At 33.7% G+C, this 21,490-nt stretch overlaps 2 protein-coding genes and 1 pseudogene across 7 annotated transcripts in view; 1 reads left to right on the forward strand and 2 right to left on the reverse strand.

Moving 5' to 3' along the window:
- The window catches only part of LOC128160041 (uncharacterized), a 44,541-nt gene extending 40,334 nt beyond the window's left edge, over positions 1-4,207 (forward strand). For all 6 annotated transcript variants that reach the window (XM_052823291.1, XM_052823292.1, XM_052823293.1 and 3 more), the window contains 3 exons: positions 120-265; positions 1,863-2,013; positions 3,291-4,207. In XM_052823291.1, the coding sequence (XP_052679251.1) occupies positions 120-265; positions 1,863-2,013; positions 3,291-3,525 (532 nt within the window). In that variant the 3' untranslated portion in view covers positions 3,526-4,207. The remainder of the gene's footprint in view (positions 1-119; positions 266-1,862; positions 2,014-3,290) is intronic.
- A 4,052-nt stretch (positions 4,208-8,259) lies between these two features.
- On the reverse strand, positions 8,260-11,975 carry LOC128159555 (transmembrane protein 45B-like). Its single transcript, XM_052822670.1, has 2 exons — positions 11,771-11,975; positions 8,260-9,910 (listed from the first exon to the last, which is right to left on the reverse strand). The coding sequence occupies exon 2, from the start codon at positions 9,897-9,899 to the stop codon at positions 9,075-9,077; it is 825 nt and encodes a 274-aa protein (XP_052678630.1). The 5' UTR covers positions 9,900-9,910; positions 11,771-11,975; the 3' UTR covers positions 8,260-9,074.
- A 3,132-nt stretch (positions 11,976-15,107) lies between these two features.
- LOC128160601 (uncharacterized) lies at positions 15,108-18,050 on the reverse strand (annotated as a pseudogene).
- Between the last annotated feature and the right edge of the window lie 3,440 nt (positions 18,051-21,490).

Below are 21,490 nucleotides of genomic sequence, written 5' to 3' on the forward strand. Positions count from 1 at the left end.
CCCCTTCCGGTTTTTCAAGCGAAATTGGTTAAATTTCAAAAACTTATTTGAGAATTTTCTCAAACGTACTCACGAACACAAATTTTTTAACTAAGTATGACGGTCATTTGTCTTTCCAGTAACGATAATTTCGGTGATTCTGTGAGGTGTCTGCGGCGAATTTACAGCACCTGTAAAGATCCGGTGAAGATAGAAAACCTGAGGAAGTATGCGGAGCCAAATGCGTGGGAGGCCGGGTTCAATCGGCTCTGTTACAGCATGTCACGTAAGTTACAGCATGTCGCGTAAGTCACAGTATTTTACAGCACGTCACGTAAGTTACAGCACGTCACGTAAGTTACAGCATGTCACTTAAGTTACCGACTGTCACTTAATTTACATGTCACTGCAAGTCATGTAAGTTACAGCATGTCACAAAAGTTTACTGTTATAGCACGTCACATAAGTTACAACATGTTACGAGAGTAAACATATCACAGACATAATTGCAAATTGATACAGCAAGCTATGTTAATAAAATATTATTAGATATGCCAAGTAAGTTAAATTGTGTGAGTAAAAATGGCACGTTAGTTAAACTGTCACGAAAGTAAAACATATCACGTTCATGTAAAGTAAACTGGTTCACTGATATAGTATGCCATGTAACTTAACATGCCGCATAAGTTAAACCTGTCTCGTAAATTAACCATTTACCAGTTTGTCACAAAATAGAAGGGTTACAGCGTGTCAGGTAAGTTTGTATGACACGTAAGTCATGTCAAGTGTAAACAATGTAACGGCCTGTAAGATACATGTAAGTCAACAGTGATACAACATGTCACGTAAGTTCACATGACACGTAACTGTAAAACCAGAACCATCATGTTAAGTGTTAACAATGTTACAGTAAGTGACGTATGTAAACAGTGAAACAGCGTGTCATAAAACCTGTGATACAACATGTCCTGTAGGAAGCAACGAAAAGAGTGCAAATTGTCGCGTAAAAAGTATTTTTTTAGCATTTCGCAAAAAAAAAAAAACCCACAGCGATACACTTTCTTCCTCTTCATGTAAATAAATGATACTTCATGTTAATGTAGTACAGCTTGTCATGTAAATAAACATTGAACAGTTTGTCAAGTAATTAAACAAAGAATCAAGCATGGCACTGAGTAAATATTGCTACCACAAACACACTAGCAATGTTACAGTTGTCACGTAATGAAGCAATGTAAGTACGCTTTACAAGCGCTATATATGTGCCTGTAAGAAATTAAGGTGGCTCACTCTTGTACTACCTTGAAATAGGTTCTCAAAATATGATTATAAAACGTAGCATGCTACATTCGAAGAATGAAAGTGAAATAAGCAAAAGATATGCAGTTTTATATAAAAACAGGATTTTCAAAAATCTTTTTCAGTAAATGGCCCCCGGCGGATTCGAACTCGTGATCGGCGGTTTACTAGTAATAGCCCGATTCATTCTTCATTGAGCTATCATAATGATGATGTTCAACCAAATCCATTAATGCAAACATTTTTAACAAGGCATTTTTAAAATGTCGTTTATTGACGTTGTGTTTTTAAAAAAAAAATAATTAAATTTTGATGAAGCGAGCTATCTTTATCATTATCAGAATGTGGAAACTTTTTCTCGGATACAAGTACCACTACATACACAAAAAAACTATAATTTGATAATTAGGTCACATGGAAAGACATTCCCTTGTAGAGTACGCAACGGACACGCGGTTTATGTATTAATCTGAGTATTTTATTAAGTTCTCGATTTACAAGATGACAGTTTCTGCTAAAACTGTAATACATTTGTACATGTTAAACTGATTTTAGGTTTGATGGTATGTCTCTTTATATTGCAGTCTATATACAGAAATCGGAATGTATCCAGGCCCAGAGTCAGGAGATTGAGCAGTGTGTAGAAAGACAGAAGGATGTGACGGTGTCACGTGAGGCCGGGGCTGTGTACAGCATCGACAAGGACGAGCACCAGTATGTCAAGGACGTGTGTGGGTGAGGCTGCTCTCTGACACTGACCGGTTTAATATTTTCATTTGTTTTGTTAAATTGCTGGCTTGGTGTCTACGGCGTTACAAGCTAAATTGAGCGAATTGTGTCGACAGCTCTTTGAGGATCAGTAAGGAAACACTGTCATGATGGTGTTATCAATATTCATGGTTGATCAAATTTTATTCAATTATTCAACCGCGAAATCCACGAAATTCGATCGTCTCCAAAAATTTAAATTCCAAGAAAATTAGCACCTTGACACCCACGAATGACTGGTAATTTTTGGATTTCATTATTCGACACCCCATCCAGTGTCTTATGAGATCCCAAATTTCAGTGAGAAGCGAAGGACTTTTATCTCAGTAGTTGGGTACATTCTAAAAATCTCTTAACTCATGCATGGATGATTTTGTGTCAATCTTAAAAGTTATGCAATATTTCATGTATTAAAAGATATGACACTGTTTTCTCCAAAATTTTTGTTTTGAAATCAAAATTAACTCTTAATTTATTGATACACAGTCATTCTTAATTAGCAACAAATGCAAATAAATGAATGCAGTTTGTCAATATCATACTGGAACCACGGGAAAATCAGATACTTGAAAAATTAAAAGGAAGTTTATCGCATTAACCATTTTTGTCCCGATGGATTAATGGCGCTCCATACACAGACCATCCAGTTCCGTTTTTATCGCTAGCTGCAGCTCGACTTCATTAAACTTTTACAGTCGGCTTCGATAAGAGACTTCCAATATCCGTCCTTCCAACGATTACTCTATTATTCTTCTATCATCAGTGAGGCAATGGTAGTATAAGATATTTTCAAATTCATCGATTAATTTTTTCGAATGAATAACTGTAATTATACGTGGATAGTTTACTTCTCGTTTTTCGAGTTGCGTGATGTTATAAAACTTAAGTTTATTTGGTCTTCGGTCTCAAGTATGAGTTATAAATAATTTGCGGTTTTTGAAAAGATTATTTTTCTAAAGAGTGTGAATTTGTTACAAGTTTTTTTTTAAAATTATTTTTCCGTTATATTTTATTCATGACAAAGAATGAATTTACATATTTAGTCCCATTTGATTGGCTATCCTAACTTGTAAAACAAATTAACCAACACCCATTTTCCTTAACCCACAAAAATCCAGTTTTCGCGCTTGTTTACTTTTTTATCAGTAGAATTGCCAGATGTGTCGCGATCACGAAAAAAAACGAACTTGTTACGCATCGTTTCCGTTCTAAAAGTTGAATTTTTATAATTTCTTTTTGGACAGGTATTTCCATATTGTGAACGATTGCTTCAGTTCTCAGATAAGAAACAAGTGTGGCGAGGTGATACAGGCCGTGCTGGCGGATTTTTACGGTGGATTAACGCCGCCTATTTGTAGAGACTTCAGCATCGCCGCCCCATTGAATTCTGGGAGAAGGACCAATTCCGCCCAAAGTCTGGTCACTCTCTGGGCATGCGTTCTATTGTGTTTTCTGACATGGATGACGTCGTTATCATAATGACGTGGAAGCGAATATGTGTGTGTACGTGTGTGTTTTAATGATCGCATTCCAACTTTTTTACGTAGGTGCGCGTGGATCTGACATTTTTCCGGTGTATGGAAGAGCCACTAGACTTCGAGTATTCCGTCGAAGAGAAAAAATTGTGGCGAGAAAAGAGAGATAACTCTTTCCAAATTGAGCGATGTGAGATTTGCAAAGAGAAAGCGGAATTTTTCAGTAACGCAACATACATTTCTTACAAGTGTGCAGATTCAACTTTCACCTGTGTAACATGCTTGCCTGTGTAGCGGTATACATGTATATGTGTTCTATCAAAAGTGTGATTTTCATCAGTTTTCTGAAGATGGTGCGAACAAGAGTTAATAAGGGCAAATGAGTCGATTTTTGTCCAAGACAAAACAGTTTGATTGGATCAAAGAACTTTTTATATAAAATGAACAAAACCTTATTCCGCTTTTAACGATGAATGAAAGAGAAAATTTGTACGTTTATGTGTAAATGGGAAATATCTGTACAAAATTTTGAACATTTTTCATTTTTTTTACGTGTCATATGTATAAAGGAGTAATGTTTTTTTGTAGGAGAAAATATCATTGTTTAAACCGAAATACGTCTGAAAAATATTAAGAGTTGTCTGGAACATTCATCAAGACCCGCAAATAAAAGGCGTTGAATTTTTGCAAGGCAATTTTGTTGTTGGATTAAATATTGAACCTCCCCACAGAGACCAATTTACTTACATTGTACATGTTACAGTATACCAGAGACACAGGTTTTACTAATAACAATGCATCCATATCCATGCCCCCCACCCCCACCCCCCGCGCGCTTCAAAGCTTTACAAGTACAAACATGCACAGAAAGATGCACCTGTTTACCTGTGAATTATGATGCAGACATTTGCTATGCTGTTTTTGCCTTCATATCGAAGAAGAGGGGCAGAGGGGGGGGGGGGGGGGTGTGAATATCCTGGTCCGTTCGTTGTAACTAACTGTGGTACATTGGTAGCGAGGGAAGAAATGGGGGGTGGGGGGTGGAGCTCAAAAAATGTACAGTCATGTAAATGTTTCACATACAAAGTGGAAACTAGCTTTATCTAACGAAATACTTCAACAGAAACAAGCAGTGTATATACAGACTTTATAATTACAATATAATATATAATACTTATAATTTATCAAGCATTTATTATAATGGTCATTAAATAAAAAAAAACCAAGTATTTCAATTAAGTTCATCATATACTAAAACTGAAGTTGTTTTTTTTGTTGAAGACGGAAATTTTTTTCTCACAAAATATTGTAAAAAGATTTGAAAGAAAGTAATTTACATTTTGATGATTGTTAATTTAATAAATTAAAATTTGTTCAACAAATCCAGGTTTTTTAATACACACAGAGTTAGCTATTGTGATACACTGAACCATGAAATGTATTAATTTTGGTTTTGTTTTTTCAGAAAGACACAATGCACAGTGTCAACAGATATTCCTAAAAAATGATTTATAGGCTACCAAGTTCTAATTATTATTATTATTATTTTTTTGGATTTGTTGAAAAAAAAAATTCTTTATTTTGAGAAAGATTTCAGACACAAAGTTTTGATTTTTTAAGATGGAAAGGTTTATTTTAAAGTTAGAAATAGGTTTATATATATATATTTCATTCATCATTTTACGGTATAGATATATTCTTTTTTCTGTTAATGTTACAATGGTTGCGTTGCGTTGTGTTTTTGTTTCTTTTTTTGCATGAAATCCACAAAGTACATTTTTATATCATATTTGTTTTGTTCATTTTTAGAAAAAAATATTTATACCGTTAAACAATTTTTTTTGCTTTTTATTTATGCATCCCAGAGGGAAAATTATATAACTGAAATAAAGATATGATAAAATAAGATTTTTAATTTCTTTTTATGGAATTGGTGTTTTTTTTAGCTCACCTGAACCGAAGTATACCGTGACCGCCGGACCAATACTTGCGCCTCAAGAGGGGCGCGAAGTTTAACATTGAAATATTATATTAAAAAAAATGTTAAAAGTCTTTTCAAGAACTTCAATGCTCCAATTTTTGATATTTTTTATGCAAGCATCCTCAAATAATGTAGATTCCAAATTGTTAAAATTTTGAACCCCGGGCCAATACTGCGGCCACAAGAGGGATTCAAAGTTAAGCATAGAAATATATAGGGGAAATGTTTAGAAATCTTCTTTTTAATAACTACGATGGTCTAGTGAGATTACTATGACAGCATCCTCAAATAATGTAGATTCTAAATTGTTAAAATTGTGATCCCTGGACCAATACTGAGGCCCCAAGAGGGGTTCAAAATTTAACAGAAATATATTGGTGAAATGTTTAAAAAAACCTATAGTCTGTCCCAAGATATATGCAGCAGATATGGACCATTCTTAATAAAAATACACATACCTGTTAAAGAAGTGCAATTGAAATACTGTGGTTTCATCAATATTCGTTGTATACCAATTTTCGTGGATTTCGTTTTTAAGCTTAACCATGAATTTAAATGTTCATTGAAGTGCATTTTTTTCTACTACCAGTTCGTATTGATAGGGTAATTGGCCACAAATTTACGTATCCTTGAAACTGTGATTTTCACTTTATCCGCGAAAATTGATGCCCTTGAATATTAATGAAACCACAGTAGTTGAAAGGGATAATTTTCAAGATAATTTCATTGACACATTATCATCTTTCCCTCGGAAAAATTCACAGGAAGGAAAAAAGTTTCCTTACGGAGATTTATAATGGGGAATGTTTACATCTTTTCTCCATTCGGAATACACTCGGAATACATCGCTCAATTTTACAACGTTATCATCCGGGCTTTTTGCAATACAAAAATCCCCGTAGACATTACATTTTTTAGCATTGTATTGAAACCTGATAAGCTAACAGGGGCGTTTCGACTGAAAAACTTGGAAATTTTTCAAACTTTTGAACGAACATTGTTTGAACCCTGAGGTATTTATAAATATCATGCAATTAAGCAAAGTGTAAATCCAGGATATCTTGGGACAGAGTATAGTGTAAAATGATACAAAGAAATGTTCTTCAAGTGATGTGGCCCATGGACCTCGATTTTTAAAACAGAGATTTGGTTCATTCATTAAGAAATAAAGAAGATTGCGTACTTGCATCAAGTAAAAATTTTACTAAACATATACTGTGGTTTCATCAATATTCGTTGAATACCAATTTTCGTGGATTTCGTTATTAAGTTGATCCACGAAATTAAGTGTTCATTGAAGCGCAATTTCTATTAACATCTTGTATTGATAGGGTCATTGGCCACGAATTTAGGTATCCTTGAAATCGTGATTTTCACTTTATCCACGAAAATTGATACCCTTGAATATCAATGAAACCACAGTAGACCAGATATATCGACAAGAATGACGATAACCCTCCCCCTTTCCCCCAATTAAATGTACACGAAACAAATAACTCTCAATAGTCTGCGAAATGTTTTTTATTTTAAAATGCACTAAGACTTTTCTTTCGCCACAGGAGGGGCGTTTCCCCAATGATGAAAACGTTTTCCGCATTGACTGCCATTAAACCAGTCATTTTGTATAAAAACGCGAACATATCCTTCCGGCTTCAGAATATTGATGTATTTGTAAAAACCACGCACATACAGTATATCAGTTTAAGAAAACATTAAAGGAAGAGGCCCAGGGGCCATGTCGCTTATTGTCACAATCAATAGAATTTATTAATTCATTTTCCTGTAGGGTACCTCTGATTTTTATTTTATGTTTTTATTCTTTTTGGTGCCTCAAATTTGTCACTTCAGACATTGGTCAATAATGGACTATACTGGGGCTGTTCGATGTGTTTACTGTGATACTGTCAATACCCATGTTTTTGGTCACTAAGCCGGGATTCATTGGCACACAGTGCCGTACTAACACGATATGTAGCTGAGCGTATTTTTTACGGTAACCAATTTCCACTAGGGGTTCCAGCAAGGTTCCAACAATGTCCCAGTGATGATCCAGCCATAGTCACCAACGTTCCGGTATTTAACATCTTACCACCTGTCTAACCTCCTTCGTGTATTCACTTACTACGCTGTATGCCGGTGGACGGAAGCCGTCATCTTAGGACAGTACCGAAGGAGGACACATTGGAGGAACACTGGAGCGACACTGAGGTCAAATATACCAATCATAGGAGACCACATGATAGATCTAATGTTTTAAACATTTTTTGTCAATATTCATTTTTTGAATATGTATATTTGTAGATTTATTGATTTTTTAATATAGATAAAAATTGTAAATACTTATTTATGTTCTTCTTATTGCTTGACTGATTGGACACACGACGGCTGTCGTGACACTCACCTGAGCAGCAATTGCCATAAATATGATCAAATCAGCATTACAGTATAAAAATCAAAATATCTTGACAACTAAGTACAGTAGAACTTGATCAAAAAACAAAAAAAATTCTGTCAATTTTTATCCACATATTTTTTTTTCTCTATTGCTAAGTATATAAAAAACCTGAATCTTCACTATCTAAGAACACCACGCCAGCGACGACAGACAACGGACAAATTTTGATCAGAAAAGCTCACTTGAGCTTTCAGCTCAGGTGAGCTAAAATGAATGCTATCTTTTTTGATAACCAATCAAAAAGACAAGAAGTTTTGTTTGTACGTTTTTAAGGAGAGCCGGGTGTTGTCATTGTCTTCCCCTTGTAAAAACATGTGAATGGCATTTTTATGCAGACTGTAACACTTGATATACAAGTATTTGATGCGATGTTCTAGCAAGGATAGTTAATGTAGAGTTGATCTCAGCAAAGCAATTTGTGTGTGCATGTTAATAAAAAAAAGGCTTAATTAATTCAGAAATAGGAACATATAGTTTATGGACAATTCATGTCAAAATGTAACAAAGTACAAAATTAAGGAAAAAATACAGAAAAGTACCCCAAACTAACTCGATCAAGTACAGACAAAACATTTATACAAATTTTAAGTACCATTTACATGGGATGTTTTTTGTCCCCGTTTAATTTTCATCCCATTCGCCATCATTTACAATACACAAATTGTAAACGGTGCTTATATTGAAAAGTGCACCATACTTCTTTTTAGCAATATTTGAACAAGAGCAAAATTAAGAGACGAAAATAACCACGTAATATTCAATAATTTTACAAAGACGCTCCGCAAGATATATAATATCATTAAAAAAAGAAAAGACACGTTTTTCATTGATATGTGGATTGTGGGGATATCATGATAAATCTTTTTTCATACATCTGACACGTAAAACATCCGTTGTTATAAGGAAAATGCAGTGCATAAATGCGATGGAGCGAATTAATAAAATGCACATGTATTAAGTACATAGTATATGTACATTTAGTTTATAAAAAATACGACCGAGAGCAATATTTCTATAAAAGTTATAAAAATTAAATTCTATCTTTGTCCCTTGAAGATAAAATTATATGTACTTCCGAACAAACATGGATATGTTAGTACATGCACTAAGATTGAATTCATAACACTTCCGCATTATTGTTCACAGATGGGCTTTCTTTTTCCATAAGTCCGATCTTTTCTTCATTACAAGAGTTAGATAGTGCCACTCTTGTGTACCCGCCTTTCTGACTTTGCAGGGACGAAATTAAAATTCCCAACCCAAACATGAATAGCGTGATGATGGCAACGTGCCAGGTAAAATAGACGGCTATCATCATTTGAACATGGTCGTCTCCTGCCGCAACCGGAAATGGGCCGTACAGAGTAAATCCAATCTGCCAGAACCACGTTCCCTTCAGGAAGAAGAAAAAGGGCCGAGCTAGCGAGGCGGTGATGCTGTAAGGTAAACACATCTCGGCAAAAGCAGCACAGAATGCCATGAAAATGGCAAAGACTAACAATTTGTGCAAAAACACGTCGACAGGCTCTCGTCCATGCACGTGCCAGAAGAATAGAAACCCTTCTACCCCAATGGACAGGATGAGAAGGGAATAATCCACATTTTTCGGAAATCGGAAACCGTAATGCACCAACATGTCCACCAGTCCCGAAAATCCAAAGAACACGAACATGGTCGCATGGTGCCAGTTTTTTGGAGCAAATTCGTCATTGTAATGGCCTTGAATGATTTCACCCACGATCCCAAACGTGCAGACGGCCATCTTGAATATGGGCTCTATTGGAACTCTGGGTAATGCTTGACTTTTGTGCGCGACGCAAGCAACATACTCTGTCCCGAACCTTTTGCACCGGAAGTATCTCTGCAGCATCTGCACTGTCCACCAGAGGGCGAGAACCATGAAGAGAGAACCCGGATAAGCATGGCCGACGAAGCTCCCCATGCCGATAGGGTCTGAAACAAAATATTTATATGCTAGAGTTATAATCGGCAGTGTAGAGAAATGAGATTTGTTAGATATTGTCATCCGTCATATGTCACAAAATATCATTTTTCATCAACGTAGTTCACACCATCTTCCCAGCTGGATATCTAATCATACCATAATTCGGTGCAAGTGTACCTAGCTTGTATTGATTATAAATCTGCGTACAAACTATACTGTATGTTAATCTCTTATAAACCTCTCCTCAACAAAACTTCCCGAATCGGATTTTTTATACACATGCCGCTACTTTCATACCTCTCATAAATCACAGAAAAAAGGATTTTACTACATATCAATCATGACCTATGATGATTATTTCTATTTTACAATCAGTCGATCTAAGAAGGCTATGATTAACGTTCAAAATGGCATCACAATACAATAATTATAGTCACTGTAATATATGGCTTCTGTATACAGCTTTACAGCATACATGAATGGTCGAAGCATATACAGCTCCAATAAAGTCTGAAAAACATGCATTTGCTAAATATGACCTTGACCTATGACACATGAAAATGTGTCATTGACATAGATGTGTCAAAGCATCGTCATCGTCACCTTAATAATGATATTTACACGGTAACCAGTGTCTCACTACGTGCTTGAGAAAAATGGCGTTGAAGACAGAAAACAGTGACATTCAAAACACGACCCAGGGTCAATTTACATCATATCATAGGAATGTGCTTTTAGGGCTGTGACACAACATCATTTGCCTACTTGAATAAAGAAGTGGAGAAATAAAGTGAGGTACACTTGAATATTTTATCTCATTGACAAAGATCCTCTTATCCTCCATTGAGTAGGAATAGGCAATATACAGCCAACTGTGTCGGTGTAAGACCGACAATCCACCATTTGGTTCAAATTTAGTTAATTTCTATTAATTTAAAATATTTGACATACGATACAAAAGAAAATAAAAGGAAAACAACACCCCCAACCCCCGAAAAAATTCGCGGAACCTGATATTTTTTTTCCAGAGGGGGATGTCCATTGTGGGAGATAGGGAAGGAAGTCCGAGGCTTATTTTTACTACGGGCATTTATTTGGAGGGGGGGGAGCTCTGCCCCCTCAGATTTGTGTGACAAATTTATTTCGACTGATCCTGAAAACCGGTCATGCATGTAGGGGGTTTTATAGTACATGTACATTGGCGTCATCGGAAAATTCGAGTTGGAATAGTAACGTGTTATATAAGTCATGAAATAGGGGGGGGGGGGGCTTTATGATTATACATAATATCATTATTATGTTTTGAAGAGAAAAACGACAACACTACTTTTTCCAGAAAGGACCCCATTTCCAGGAACTCGAATCCTGAACAGAACCAAAGTTTCTGCACCAGGCATCTTCATGTTTATTGCGCAATTAAAATGCTTTAGGAAATAAAAAGATAAGACCAACTTGATGATTTGTATGCATTCAAAATTGGATTAAAATCCTAAAATAATACAATATGTGGTTGTATTATTGTATATTTTATGATCAAAGATATATGATCCTGATCAATAGTTAGAACCATTTTAAGAAGCTCCTGGACTTTCGGTTGGACGTAGCGTCAAAATAATTTAAAATGACGCGGTTTCAAGCGAAATATGCACCGATTACGTAGTCTTAGCTCAAAAGCCAGACGAATCTTGTTGATTTCAAAGAGCCATGGCCGAGTGGTCAGCAATGAAATAGACATGCCTACATCACATTGCTGTTTGACACAACTACCCAAAGTCCAAGCTCTTTTTAAAATGGTTCTAAAATGCATGCAATGTGAAATATATTACTGCATGTTATATTTCAACGCAGTTAATTTGCTAATCACTTACATGTTCACAAGATGGTTTCCTTAGACGCTTTACAGAACGTTTGTTACGGGGGGAGGGTGTTTGTCTAGTCCTGACACATTCTTCCGATTGACAAGGGCTTAAGGATGTTGACTGGCCATTAACTCATACTAACTCATCTCATACTTTCATTTCCCTTTTTTGACAACTCAACAACTCGCGGCCCTTCCTTGATCCTGGATCCTTTTACAGAAAACAAAATACATGTATACCCTTTCTTGTTAGATTTTATGATGAAAACGCTTTTAAAAATATCAGCTTTAGTTTTTATTAAAACTTCCTGTTTGTTGCATTTACTTTTGTTGGATGGGGGTGATACAGGCGTGAGTAAGGTGGTTACGGGAAATGCCGATTTGGTAATTCATCTTAAGCGATAAAGTAAAGTGTATTATATAATATATCATCAAGATAAATATAGTGTATATATATTAATGCAGACAAAATCAGTGACAAATCACTTTTTAGAGAAGGAAACACATTCTATATAGCAGATTTGAAATGTATGGAAAAAAAATGAAGAAAAAAACCCCGGCAATCTTTGTTGACAGTGTGATTTGATAATGCAGTTTATATCTGGATTATTATGAATCACTACTTAAAAAATAAATCAAAAAGAAGATGTACAGATACATTAACAAAATAATTCATTATAGTGTCAAATTACCGCAGCGAAGTTTTCTATCAAAATCAGATCAACATTTTGATCCGCCCCCGGTTTGCACAAATAATCATCACTCAGCGCTCCATATTTGTATTAAATTAGTTTGCATATTCACTGCGATTTATTTGCTGCATATTGATAACACAAAGAAGAAAATGAATTCTTTTAATTTAAGTTGTGAAGACGAAAAAACATTAACCTTTAACAGTTTTGTTAGAAAAGGATGTGGGGTGGGGGTACATATGTATAAGTAAGAATTCTACTTTTTTGAAAACATATGATGTGTTAGTGATACACATGTTATGAATGCAGCTGATGCAACTTGCCCAGTTTGATAGGTGTTTAATGCAGAAAGAATTGTTTTGTGTACATACGGATATCAATGCCCTAAGTTCATGCAGAAGCTTACCGTGATGTTTCTGACTCCATTAAACATGAGAGATAACTATTGAATCGTGAAATAAATTATCGCCCTTGGGTGAAATTATACAAAATATTGAAAAACGACGTCATCTAAAAATCCTACGTGTGTAGGTTGTATATTAGTGACGTCGAAAAAGTCAATGTTAATTATAATGAGACGATTTCAATTTTTAAGGTCGTTATAATATAATATTTTTTTTAATTTAACAATGTAGGAAAAGAACTTGAGAAATTTACAATAAATTTTATTGCAACAATTGTAGATATCGCCACGAACTTGGTGTGAGGTAGACGTACATATATATATCTCTTTAAATAAACAAAATTGACAATTCCCAATGATGTACGATTATGCAATTTATGATAACAGATAATTTCAAATAATAAAACTACATACTCACTTTCTTTGCTGTAAAACTGGATCACATTAATTCAGTATAAACTACATTGAAAAATTTAGAACGGAAAATGTCTGTAACGTCGACAAAGAAAAGATGACATAGAGCGATGTAAACACGAGGGGACCACTGCATGAAAAACATTTTACATCATGTTGTACGCGAAAGTTTACACGATCAGCTCGCGGAAAAATAAATGCTTTCACATTACAGAATATTAAACAGGTAGTGGATCGACTGATTAAAAACAGTGGACATTTATTATGAATTGTTTGTTAACGGTATTATAACGCTTATATACATGACATTGTATATATATGAGAAAAACTACCATGCATTGTTTTGGGATTTTTTTTGTGGTCACAGCATTTGGCTTTTTACAGGAATGATGTCATAATAAAATATAATTAAGTTCTATAGAATCGTGTACAATGAAAACTCAGACGGCCACTAACTTAATTTTTCACCCTACACAGGAGAATTTCATCTTAAATGCACCATTTTTAGCTACTTTTGCGAGATTTGAATATGGAAGGTAGAAATAAGACTCGAAATGGCAACGTTATTCACTCTACGATGCAATTTTAAAACAACTATGTGTACTGGAATATATCGTCTATATCATATTTATTGCTCTAAAGCAAATTCAGAAAAAATACACCCCCCCCCCCAAAAAAAAAATAAAAAAAAAACACCAAACAAACAAAAAACCCCATCGCCAATTACAAGTGGAACCAATGAAATCCTTGATCTCTATCAACAATCTGGATAAAAATTGATTTTAATCAAAGCTTAAACATTCAGTAACGTAAGAATTAATGTTATCATATATCTAGCAATAAAATGACGTAAACTGCATACATGTGTATTTTGAGTGTTTATGGAAAGATTTGACGCCGTTAAAAATATTGAAATAAAAATTGCGCTATGTCAGTGATTTAACCGTGCATCCCTCGTATAATAAAATATGATTAAATTTATGTTTTTTAAGCCTTTAATATTGTGAGACTATCGATCACAACATACTTAAGTTATACATGATCATTGCTTTTTTAAACTTAATCCCATATTTTTAAATTTCTGATCTGTCCAAGTGTTCTTAATTATAAAGTTTGCTTGGCGTCGGACATAATTACTTCATTCCTCGGGGACTCGCATTATTAATATCGCCCTCTTAAAACCCCAGTCAACCTTTATATAATATATAGTAATTGCTGTGTATATTTTTTTATTTATTTGACCTTTTAATCAACTGCATATTTTTAATTATATACGATAAAAGATATAAACACAATTTAATGAAGTTCAGTGCTCAGTGGAAAGTAGATAAATGAGGACAAGAATTGATCACGAAGTGCGCATACTTTTTCTTAAACAATGACGATGAATTTATGTTCATAACACTGACATAAAGCGCATATACAAATAAGTAACAAATTAACATATTTAGATATAAGAAAGCGTGAGAAAAATAAAGATAAAGAAACAAATAGAGTCTTGATGGGACATCGGTTAACAAAGAGAGCTAACTCTCTTTCCGTAATACGGGTAATTTATATAGTTATAATTTACATCATTTTATTAATGCTATTCTACTCTTTACATTGTAAAGTTGCGCAAAAAAATTAAAATTGATGATATTACGTGCCATTTTAGTATGAAAAGTGGTACTTGTGTACATGTACACTTGTAGGAATGGTAATCAAGATTGTAAAACAATTTAGCAATTTAACTGACGAAACTCATCAACAAGTTCATGTGTTGAACAAATTATTAAAGTTCTTTTATCTCTTGGTACATTACTTTATCTCCCAGCGTTCACAGGTGATATTAAAAAAGCATAACAAGTTCTATATTACGCCAAAACAGAATTTCAGATACTGAGTTCTTTAAAGGTAATTTTATTTAACAATACAAATTTACATTACGTGCCATTATGCACACCGAAATTATAATCAGATCAATAAACATGTAAAAAATACAAAGTCCAATGATTTTATGTAAAATATCAAAGGTACATGTAATTTTTCAGCTAGGTAACACTTGAAAAATTTTGTGACTCTCAAACGTAATTTTTTTCTTTTTACACCTCTTGAATGGTCATGTAAAGTTCTAGCTGCAATAATGTAGCCCTCTCCCGATTTTTTTTTTTTTTTTTTTTTTTTTTTTTGGGAGAGGGCTTCAACTCCATAGGATCTCCGTAATGGTGCAAGTGCGGGAGTGATTCACTCCCGCAACGATTTCGTCTCAAATCGTACATAAATGACAATAACATTTGCATTTCTTACCTGAACTCAAACATTGTAGATGTCTATGGCATAAATTAATCCAAAAATATCAAGTATAGTCCATATATCGGTTATTTTTCGTGTATGTTAACAACGAAAGTTGAATTTGTCCGCCATGTTTACTGACCTTGACCGGTTTTATTTTGGGACAGCCAATGAGAATTCAGGAGCGGATCTTGAACTGAATATAGGATTTCCCCTATTTTAAACATAATTAACGCGGTAAATATGAATTTTCCATTATATGCCATTTCAATAAATGATGTCTTAGTGATATAACGAGGTAAGATCGATTATTTACACTGACATTCACGTTATCAAGCCCATCAAAACTCTAAGCGTACATCCCATAAAATCACGCGAGAACTGTCATGGCTGCTGAAAAAGACGACTGGTAAACATGCTTATGTGTTTTATCTGGTTTTGATTTATATACGGTTAATTTGTTCAACCTGAATTAAATAATCATTTTATCAAAAGGAAGTCCAAAAAAAAATCGATCTTTTAAGATCGAAGTCAGCCGCATTAAAAAATCAATTTTGCACCATTACGGAGACATGTGGAATTGTAGCCCTCTCCAGTAAACATCAGATATAAAAAATCGGAGAGGGCTACATTATTGCAGCTAATAAAGTTTGAATACATTGTATGTATTAAAAGTGAAAATTAAGGCAAAGCCAATGAGACATATGGAGAAGCAATCTTTACAAAGCTGGTAATATAACACAGGAATTTTTCTCTCCTTCTCTGCACAATTATAATAAACGAAGATTTTTAATAGTCTCCATCTAAGATGCAATCTGCTTTTTCAATTTTTACCATTCTAGCCTCCAGAAGTTGCGATTTATCTTTGTCAGGCAAATCATTGTAATATGATGAACGTCTATATCTTGACAGTTTGTAGGTTACAAGTAATTCAAACGCTCGGGCGTACAGACTCTTAAGGTCATATTTGGTTGCTAAAAACAGACACATTGCGAAAAACTCCACCATTGATCGCCTCTCATTTTCATATCTAATTTCTTTATTGATAAAATACTCAATTTCAGTCAGGAGCCAGTCCTCACATTTTTTTAGCACAGATGCAACCTGATATTTTTTGGCCAGTGGCAAAACTGTTGTAACTGTGCGTTCTGTAAAGTATATTATGAATATATATATATATATATATATATATATATATATATATATATATATATATATAAAAGAACAAAATTAATGCCAACGACGAAAATATCAGTAGATTCATACATAAGTACATACTGTAGATACTAGTATATACTCTTGTGAGCTGGTTAAACATATATGCGTAAAACTATGACAAAATATAATATATACTTCTGTCTCTTATTATTACACAGTTGTACCAAATTTTTTTTAAAATTAATTTTTCCCCTACCTACCTACTTTAATTTTTTTGGTCAGGGGATAGGAAACAGGAATATTTTTTGGCCCAGTATTATGGTATATGTTAGTTCATAATGATTTTATTTAAGAAATAAGGAACCATTTTTTTGAGTATTATGAGGTGATAATTTCTGACGGGGCGTGATGAAATCTAATAAAACCTAATCAAATCTATCAAAGCCCAAAGAGCTTTATGATAGATTTGATCATTCCCCAACCGAAATTATCACCTCATAATATTTAAAGAATGATTCCTTATTACTTATATTTATATAATTTTAAGCCATAATTGTACGATTAAATATTTAAATATAAATGAGCAATCCCGCTGGCGCCCCAATTATACGTCATTTGAAGTTATGGGTTAAATTGGACAACATCGATACGTAGTGTTATCACAGGCAAAGACACTGGAAAATGTCAATACTAGTATTTTTGAACAACTCAAATCTCACAGGAATCACTATTGCAATATACATGAATGTACTAGTAAACAAGAACTATTGATGAAAGATAATTCACAGATTTCAACTGCTATGCAAATAATCTAATTATTTTTTTTAAAATTGTAAATCAATAGGAAAAGAACTCCTAAAACATTAATTGTTTCAAAGCTAAACGTATTTGAAAAAAAATAAATCAATATTTTACACCAATCACCGATTTGAAAAATAAATTATTATCAAAGGACATAACTCAAATTGTGTTTTCTCAAAACGTACCATATAGTTTAACATATTCCGTGGGAGAAAAACATTTTAGGAAAAGAACGAAGTCCTTATAAGATTCCTCTGGAAGGCTGATCTCGATTTGTGTTCTCTCTCCATTTGAGTTCAGCATTTCGCGAAACACTGGAGAGGCAAGCATTAAAACTCCACGAGAAAGGTGTAATTTTTTCTCTTCGACGCAGAGAACGACGTCCGTTGTGTTTTCGTCGTAAGAAAATGGTTCAACCTCACTTAAATCGAGCTTTGTATGCTCGTCCATGTCTTGAAGAGGTTTGTCGTTAGCGGTTGCCATTATCATTGATAGATTGTGTTGCAAACACAGCAAACATTTGTGCCGTACCAATAATCAATTCCCATGAATTGAGAAATATTGTATGAGGGGTTTAAAAATCAATGCTGTGGTGCATAGCATCACTTTAAAATGGATGAAGAAGATCAATAATAAGGAATTAAAAGGAATACTGCGTATATAAATATGTTTTACAGCGCGACCGTTTGGGTGAGCGCAGCCTTTAATTAAATATGTATATAGGTATCATTATTATTAAATTCATTTAATAGTAAAACAGTATGATTTTACAAATTGATGCAAAAAAGTAAATGAATTTGAATACAAATGAAATTCAATATATCTTCTTTTAATTATCCATAATTTTTACCCCACAGTATCTATTGATTTATCGCTTCATGATCCTACGAGTACTGTAAAACTAGTTTAATATAGGATAAAATGTCATTGAATAAAAACGATTTTAACGTAGTGTTCAATTCAGATTTTTCCCCTCCTTTTTAAAAGTGATTGTAACGTCAGTTCACCTTGCAATTGACATATTATGTTTTATAGTGATGTCCGGGAGGCTTGACTTGTAACCCCCCCCTCCCCCTGGAAAATCAGGGTCAGGCCAGGAATGCCCCACATTTGTGGAAATTACGGACTCCTCTTTAAATCTATTAAATGAGAACATTCAAATGAGTGCAAGTTACAATTGCTTCTTATCACTGAAGAAATGTTCGTCATTCGTTAGCTTTTTCATGAATTTGAGAGGATTTAAGATTTCGTTAAATCAATTTACAGTAATTATTTTATTGACTCACCATATTGTACATTATAATGACATTAAACATTGTACAATAAAAAGGATTTGGTCACACATCACCCTTGTATCTATGCATTATATAATCAAGATCATTGCATACAACTCTTTAAAAAACAAACAAAAATAAACCACAAAAAAGGATTACTGCTACCAGATTTAAAAAGAAGAGAGAAAAAAAGAGACAGACAGACTGATAAAAAAAATAGAAAGTAATCTTACCTAATAAACTTAAAGCTATACACGCTATAATTTACGTCAATTTTGAATGACAGTGAAAACGCATGTGTTTGTCTACTTATAAAAGTTATCCTTAATCTGTAAATTACGATGGTGAATTCCATTTCGTTACAAAGATATAGATTTTTAATTGTTTATTTTTCCTGCCAGGAAAATATACCTTTTCATGAATATTGATGAAGGAAGAGCGAAACCGACCTCATTGCGCATGTCCGCGGAGAACTAGGTGGTCGTTAATGTTTGCCTAATTAAATATCTAACCTGATTTTTATTATGCTTAACAGTTGTTTATTTGAAATACATACATGTATAATCAGTAAAATACGTTTGTCATTCACGATACCCTTACTTCTGCATTGACACTTAAAGGATCTATAAATAGCACATAGGGGAAACACACAGGTCTACGTCATTTTTTTAAAGGAAGTATTCATATCTACTCACAGGCTTGTATTTTTTTCTTTTGTTTGTACTCGTTTATCGGACAAATTTATGCTTTACTGAAAATATCCTTTCCTTTGTGAAACTATCACAATTATGAAGATGTTGACCCTTCACCAGTTTTGGTATGATAGACTAAATTTAGCTGTCGATATCACGTGATAGATTGATATTCACGAGGCGGCATTACTTTCCTGGCAGGAAAATAAATATTTTTTATTGTTTAATATTTGATATATTTGTTACGTGATCGAATTGAGCATTATAATTAACAGAATAAAGGTAACTTTTATTAGTAATCAAACACATACATTTTCCCCTTTATTCAAAATTGATGTAAATTATAGCGTGTATAGCTTTAAGTATTTAAACTACAATTTTTCAGTACATTCAAAATTATTTTCATATCATTATTTATCTATTATTTATTTAAATTTTTGAAAACATATTCAACTTATCTTAACAATTTTCATATGTTTACCTTAAGTTTTAAAAAAATATACTTAGCTGCATTTACTTCTGTTTTCTTAAGTGGTTTTTTCGGAAGTAAGGGAATAGTTGTCTTGCTATTCTAGTATACAATGTACGCACATGGAATACAATTTTGAAAAATTAAATACATATTAAAATATAAAATTTTAACAGAAAATAAGAGATATAAAAGGTATTGTGATTATATCATTACATGTAATGTGATCCACCCCTTCATTTGTGTCTATACAAGGAAAAACAACATGGTGTTTGAATGCTCAGTTGTGACCAGAAAGCAGGTAGGAAATCGGAAGTCTGTGCGGTCAGAAAAACGAAATTAGGGCGAATTTATTGATCAAAAACTAGTTCGAGTTTCACTCTAAAAAAAGTTTTACTTAGTAATCATTTTTTACTTAAAATCATATAAATAAGTAATAGGTAATTACTTAACATTTACTTACAAATTTAAAACAATTACTGAACTTCATGTCAATTACTAAATAAAAATATTTTACTTACATTTACTTAATGTGTAGAAATGTTTTACTAAGTAATTCCTTTTTACTGATTATTGTTATGAAAAAAGGGACAATCATTTACTAAAAACAAGACATGATTTACTAAGTAATTCCTTTACTGATACTTGTTATGATAAGGACCTATCATATACTTAACATGATTTACTAAGTTATTCCTTTACTGATATTTGTTATGATAAAGAACTATCATATACTTAAAGCAAAAAAAGACTTACTATATAAGTATATTATGTGAGAGAGAGAGAGAGAGAGAGAGAGAGAGAGAGAGAGAGAGAGAGAGAGAGAGAGTTAGCCTAGTTTGCACACAGACAGGTTGGGCAATACAATAGGAAATTTGAATTGAAAGTGACTAGCTTTTCAGAAATGGCATATATCTCCTTTGCTTTCAAAAAGGTATAATAGTGTCTAAACCGCTTGATGTTGAATCATGAAGATCGAAGAATTTTTCGTATGCTGTTCAGTGTTTGTTTGTACTTTTACTTTTGTTTCAATGTTACGCTACGCGCGCGCTGATTGGTCGATCAATAGCTAGCCGCCAATTTTCACATTCGATGCTGCCATGTTGTCTGCCATCACCGAGATGCTAAAATGAATGAAAATAAGGGAATAAGGCTGTGCACAAGGTAAAGAATGATTGCCAATGGAGTGTTTACTTTTGGAATATCCACAGCTAAACAGAGGACGAATATAAGTGAATGAATCGAGTCTCAACACCCAAGGCTACTGCATGCACCATCTCATGCATGATCATGAGCACTTTTTTGAAAAAGTAAGTGAAGGAATGAAAATATATTCGTTGAATGGCAGTTTAAACAGTTTTTGGAATATAAAACGAAAGACGGTGATCTTTTATAATGAGTTTAACAGTTTAAGGCCGTCCCTATGACAATAGACCAATCCACACTTTACAAAAGTTATCTCCCTTGGCCGCCATCTTTGGGGAAAAACCCAAATATTTCTCACAGTAGCCTTTGTAGTTTAGAGGATTGTAACTTCGTCATTTGACATTAGA

This window comes from Crassostrea angulata, chromosome 8 (assembly GCF_025612915.1).
Source record: "Crassostrea angulata isolate pt1a10 chromosome 8, ASM2561291v2, whole genome shotgun sequence".
In the NCBI taxonomy this organism is placed as follows: Eukaryota; Metazoa; Mollusca; class Bivalvia; order Ostreida; family Ostreidae; genus Magallana; species Magallana angulata.

What these genes read in the sequence shown, in the direction of transcription:
- LOC128159555 (XM_052822670.1), bottom strand. Translation starts at nt 9,899, where the DNA reads ATGGGGAGCTTCGTCGGCCATGCTTATCCGGGTTCTCTCTTCATGGTT.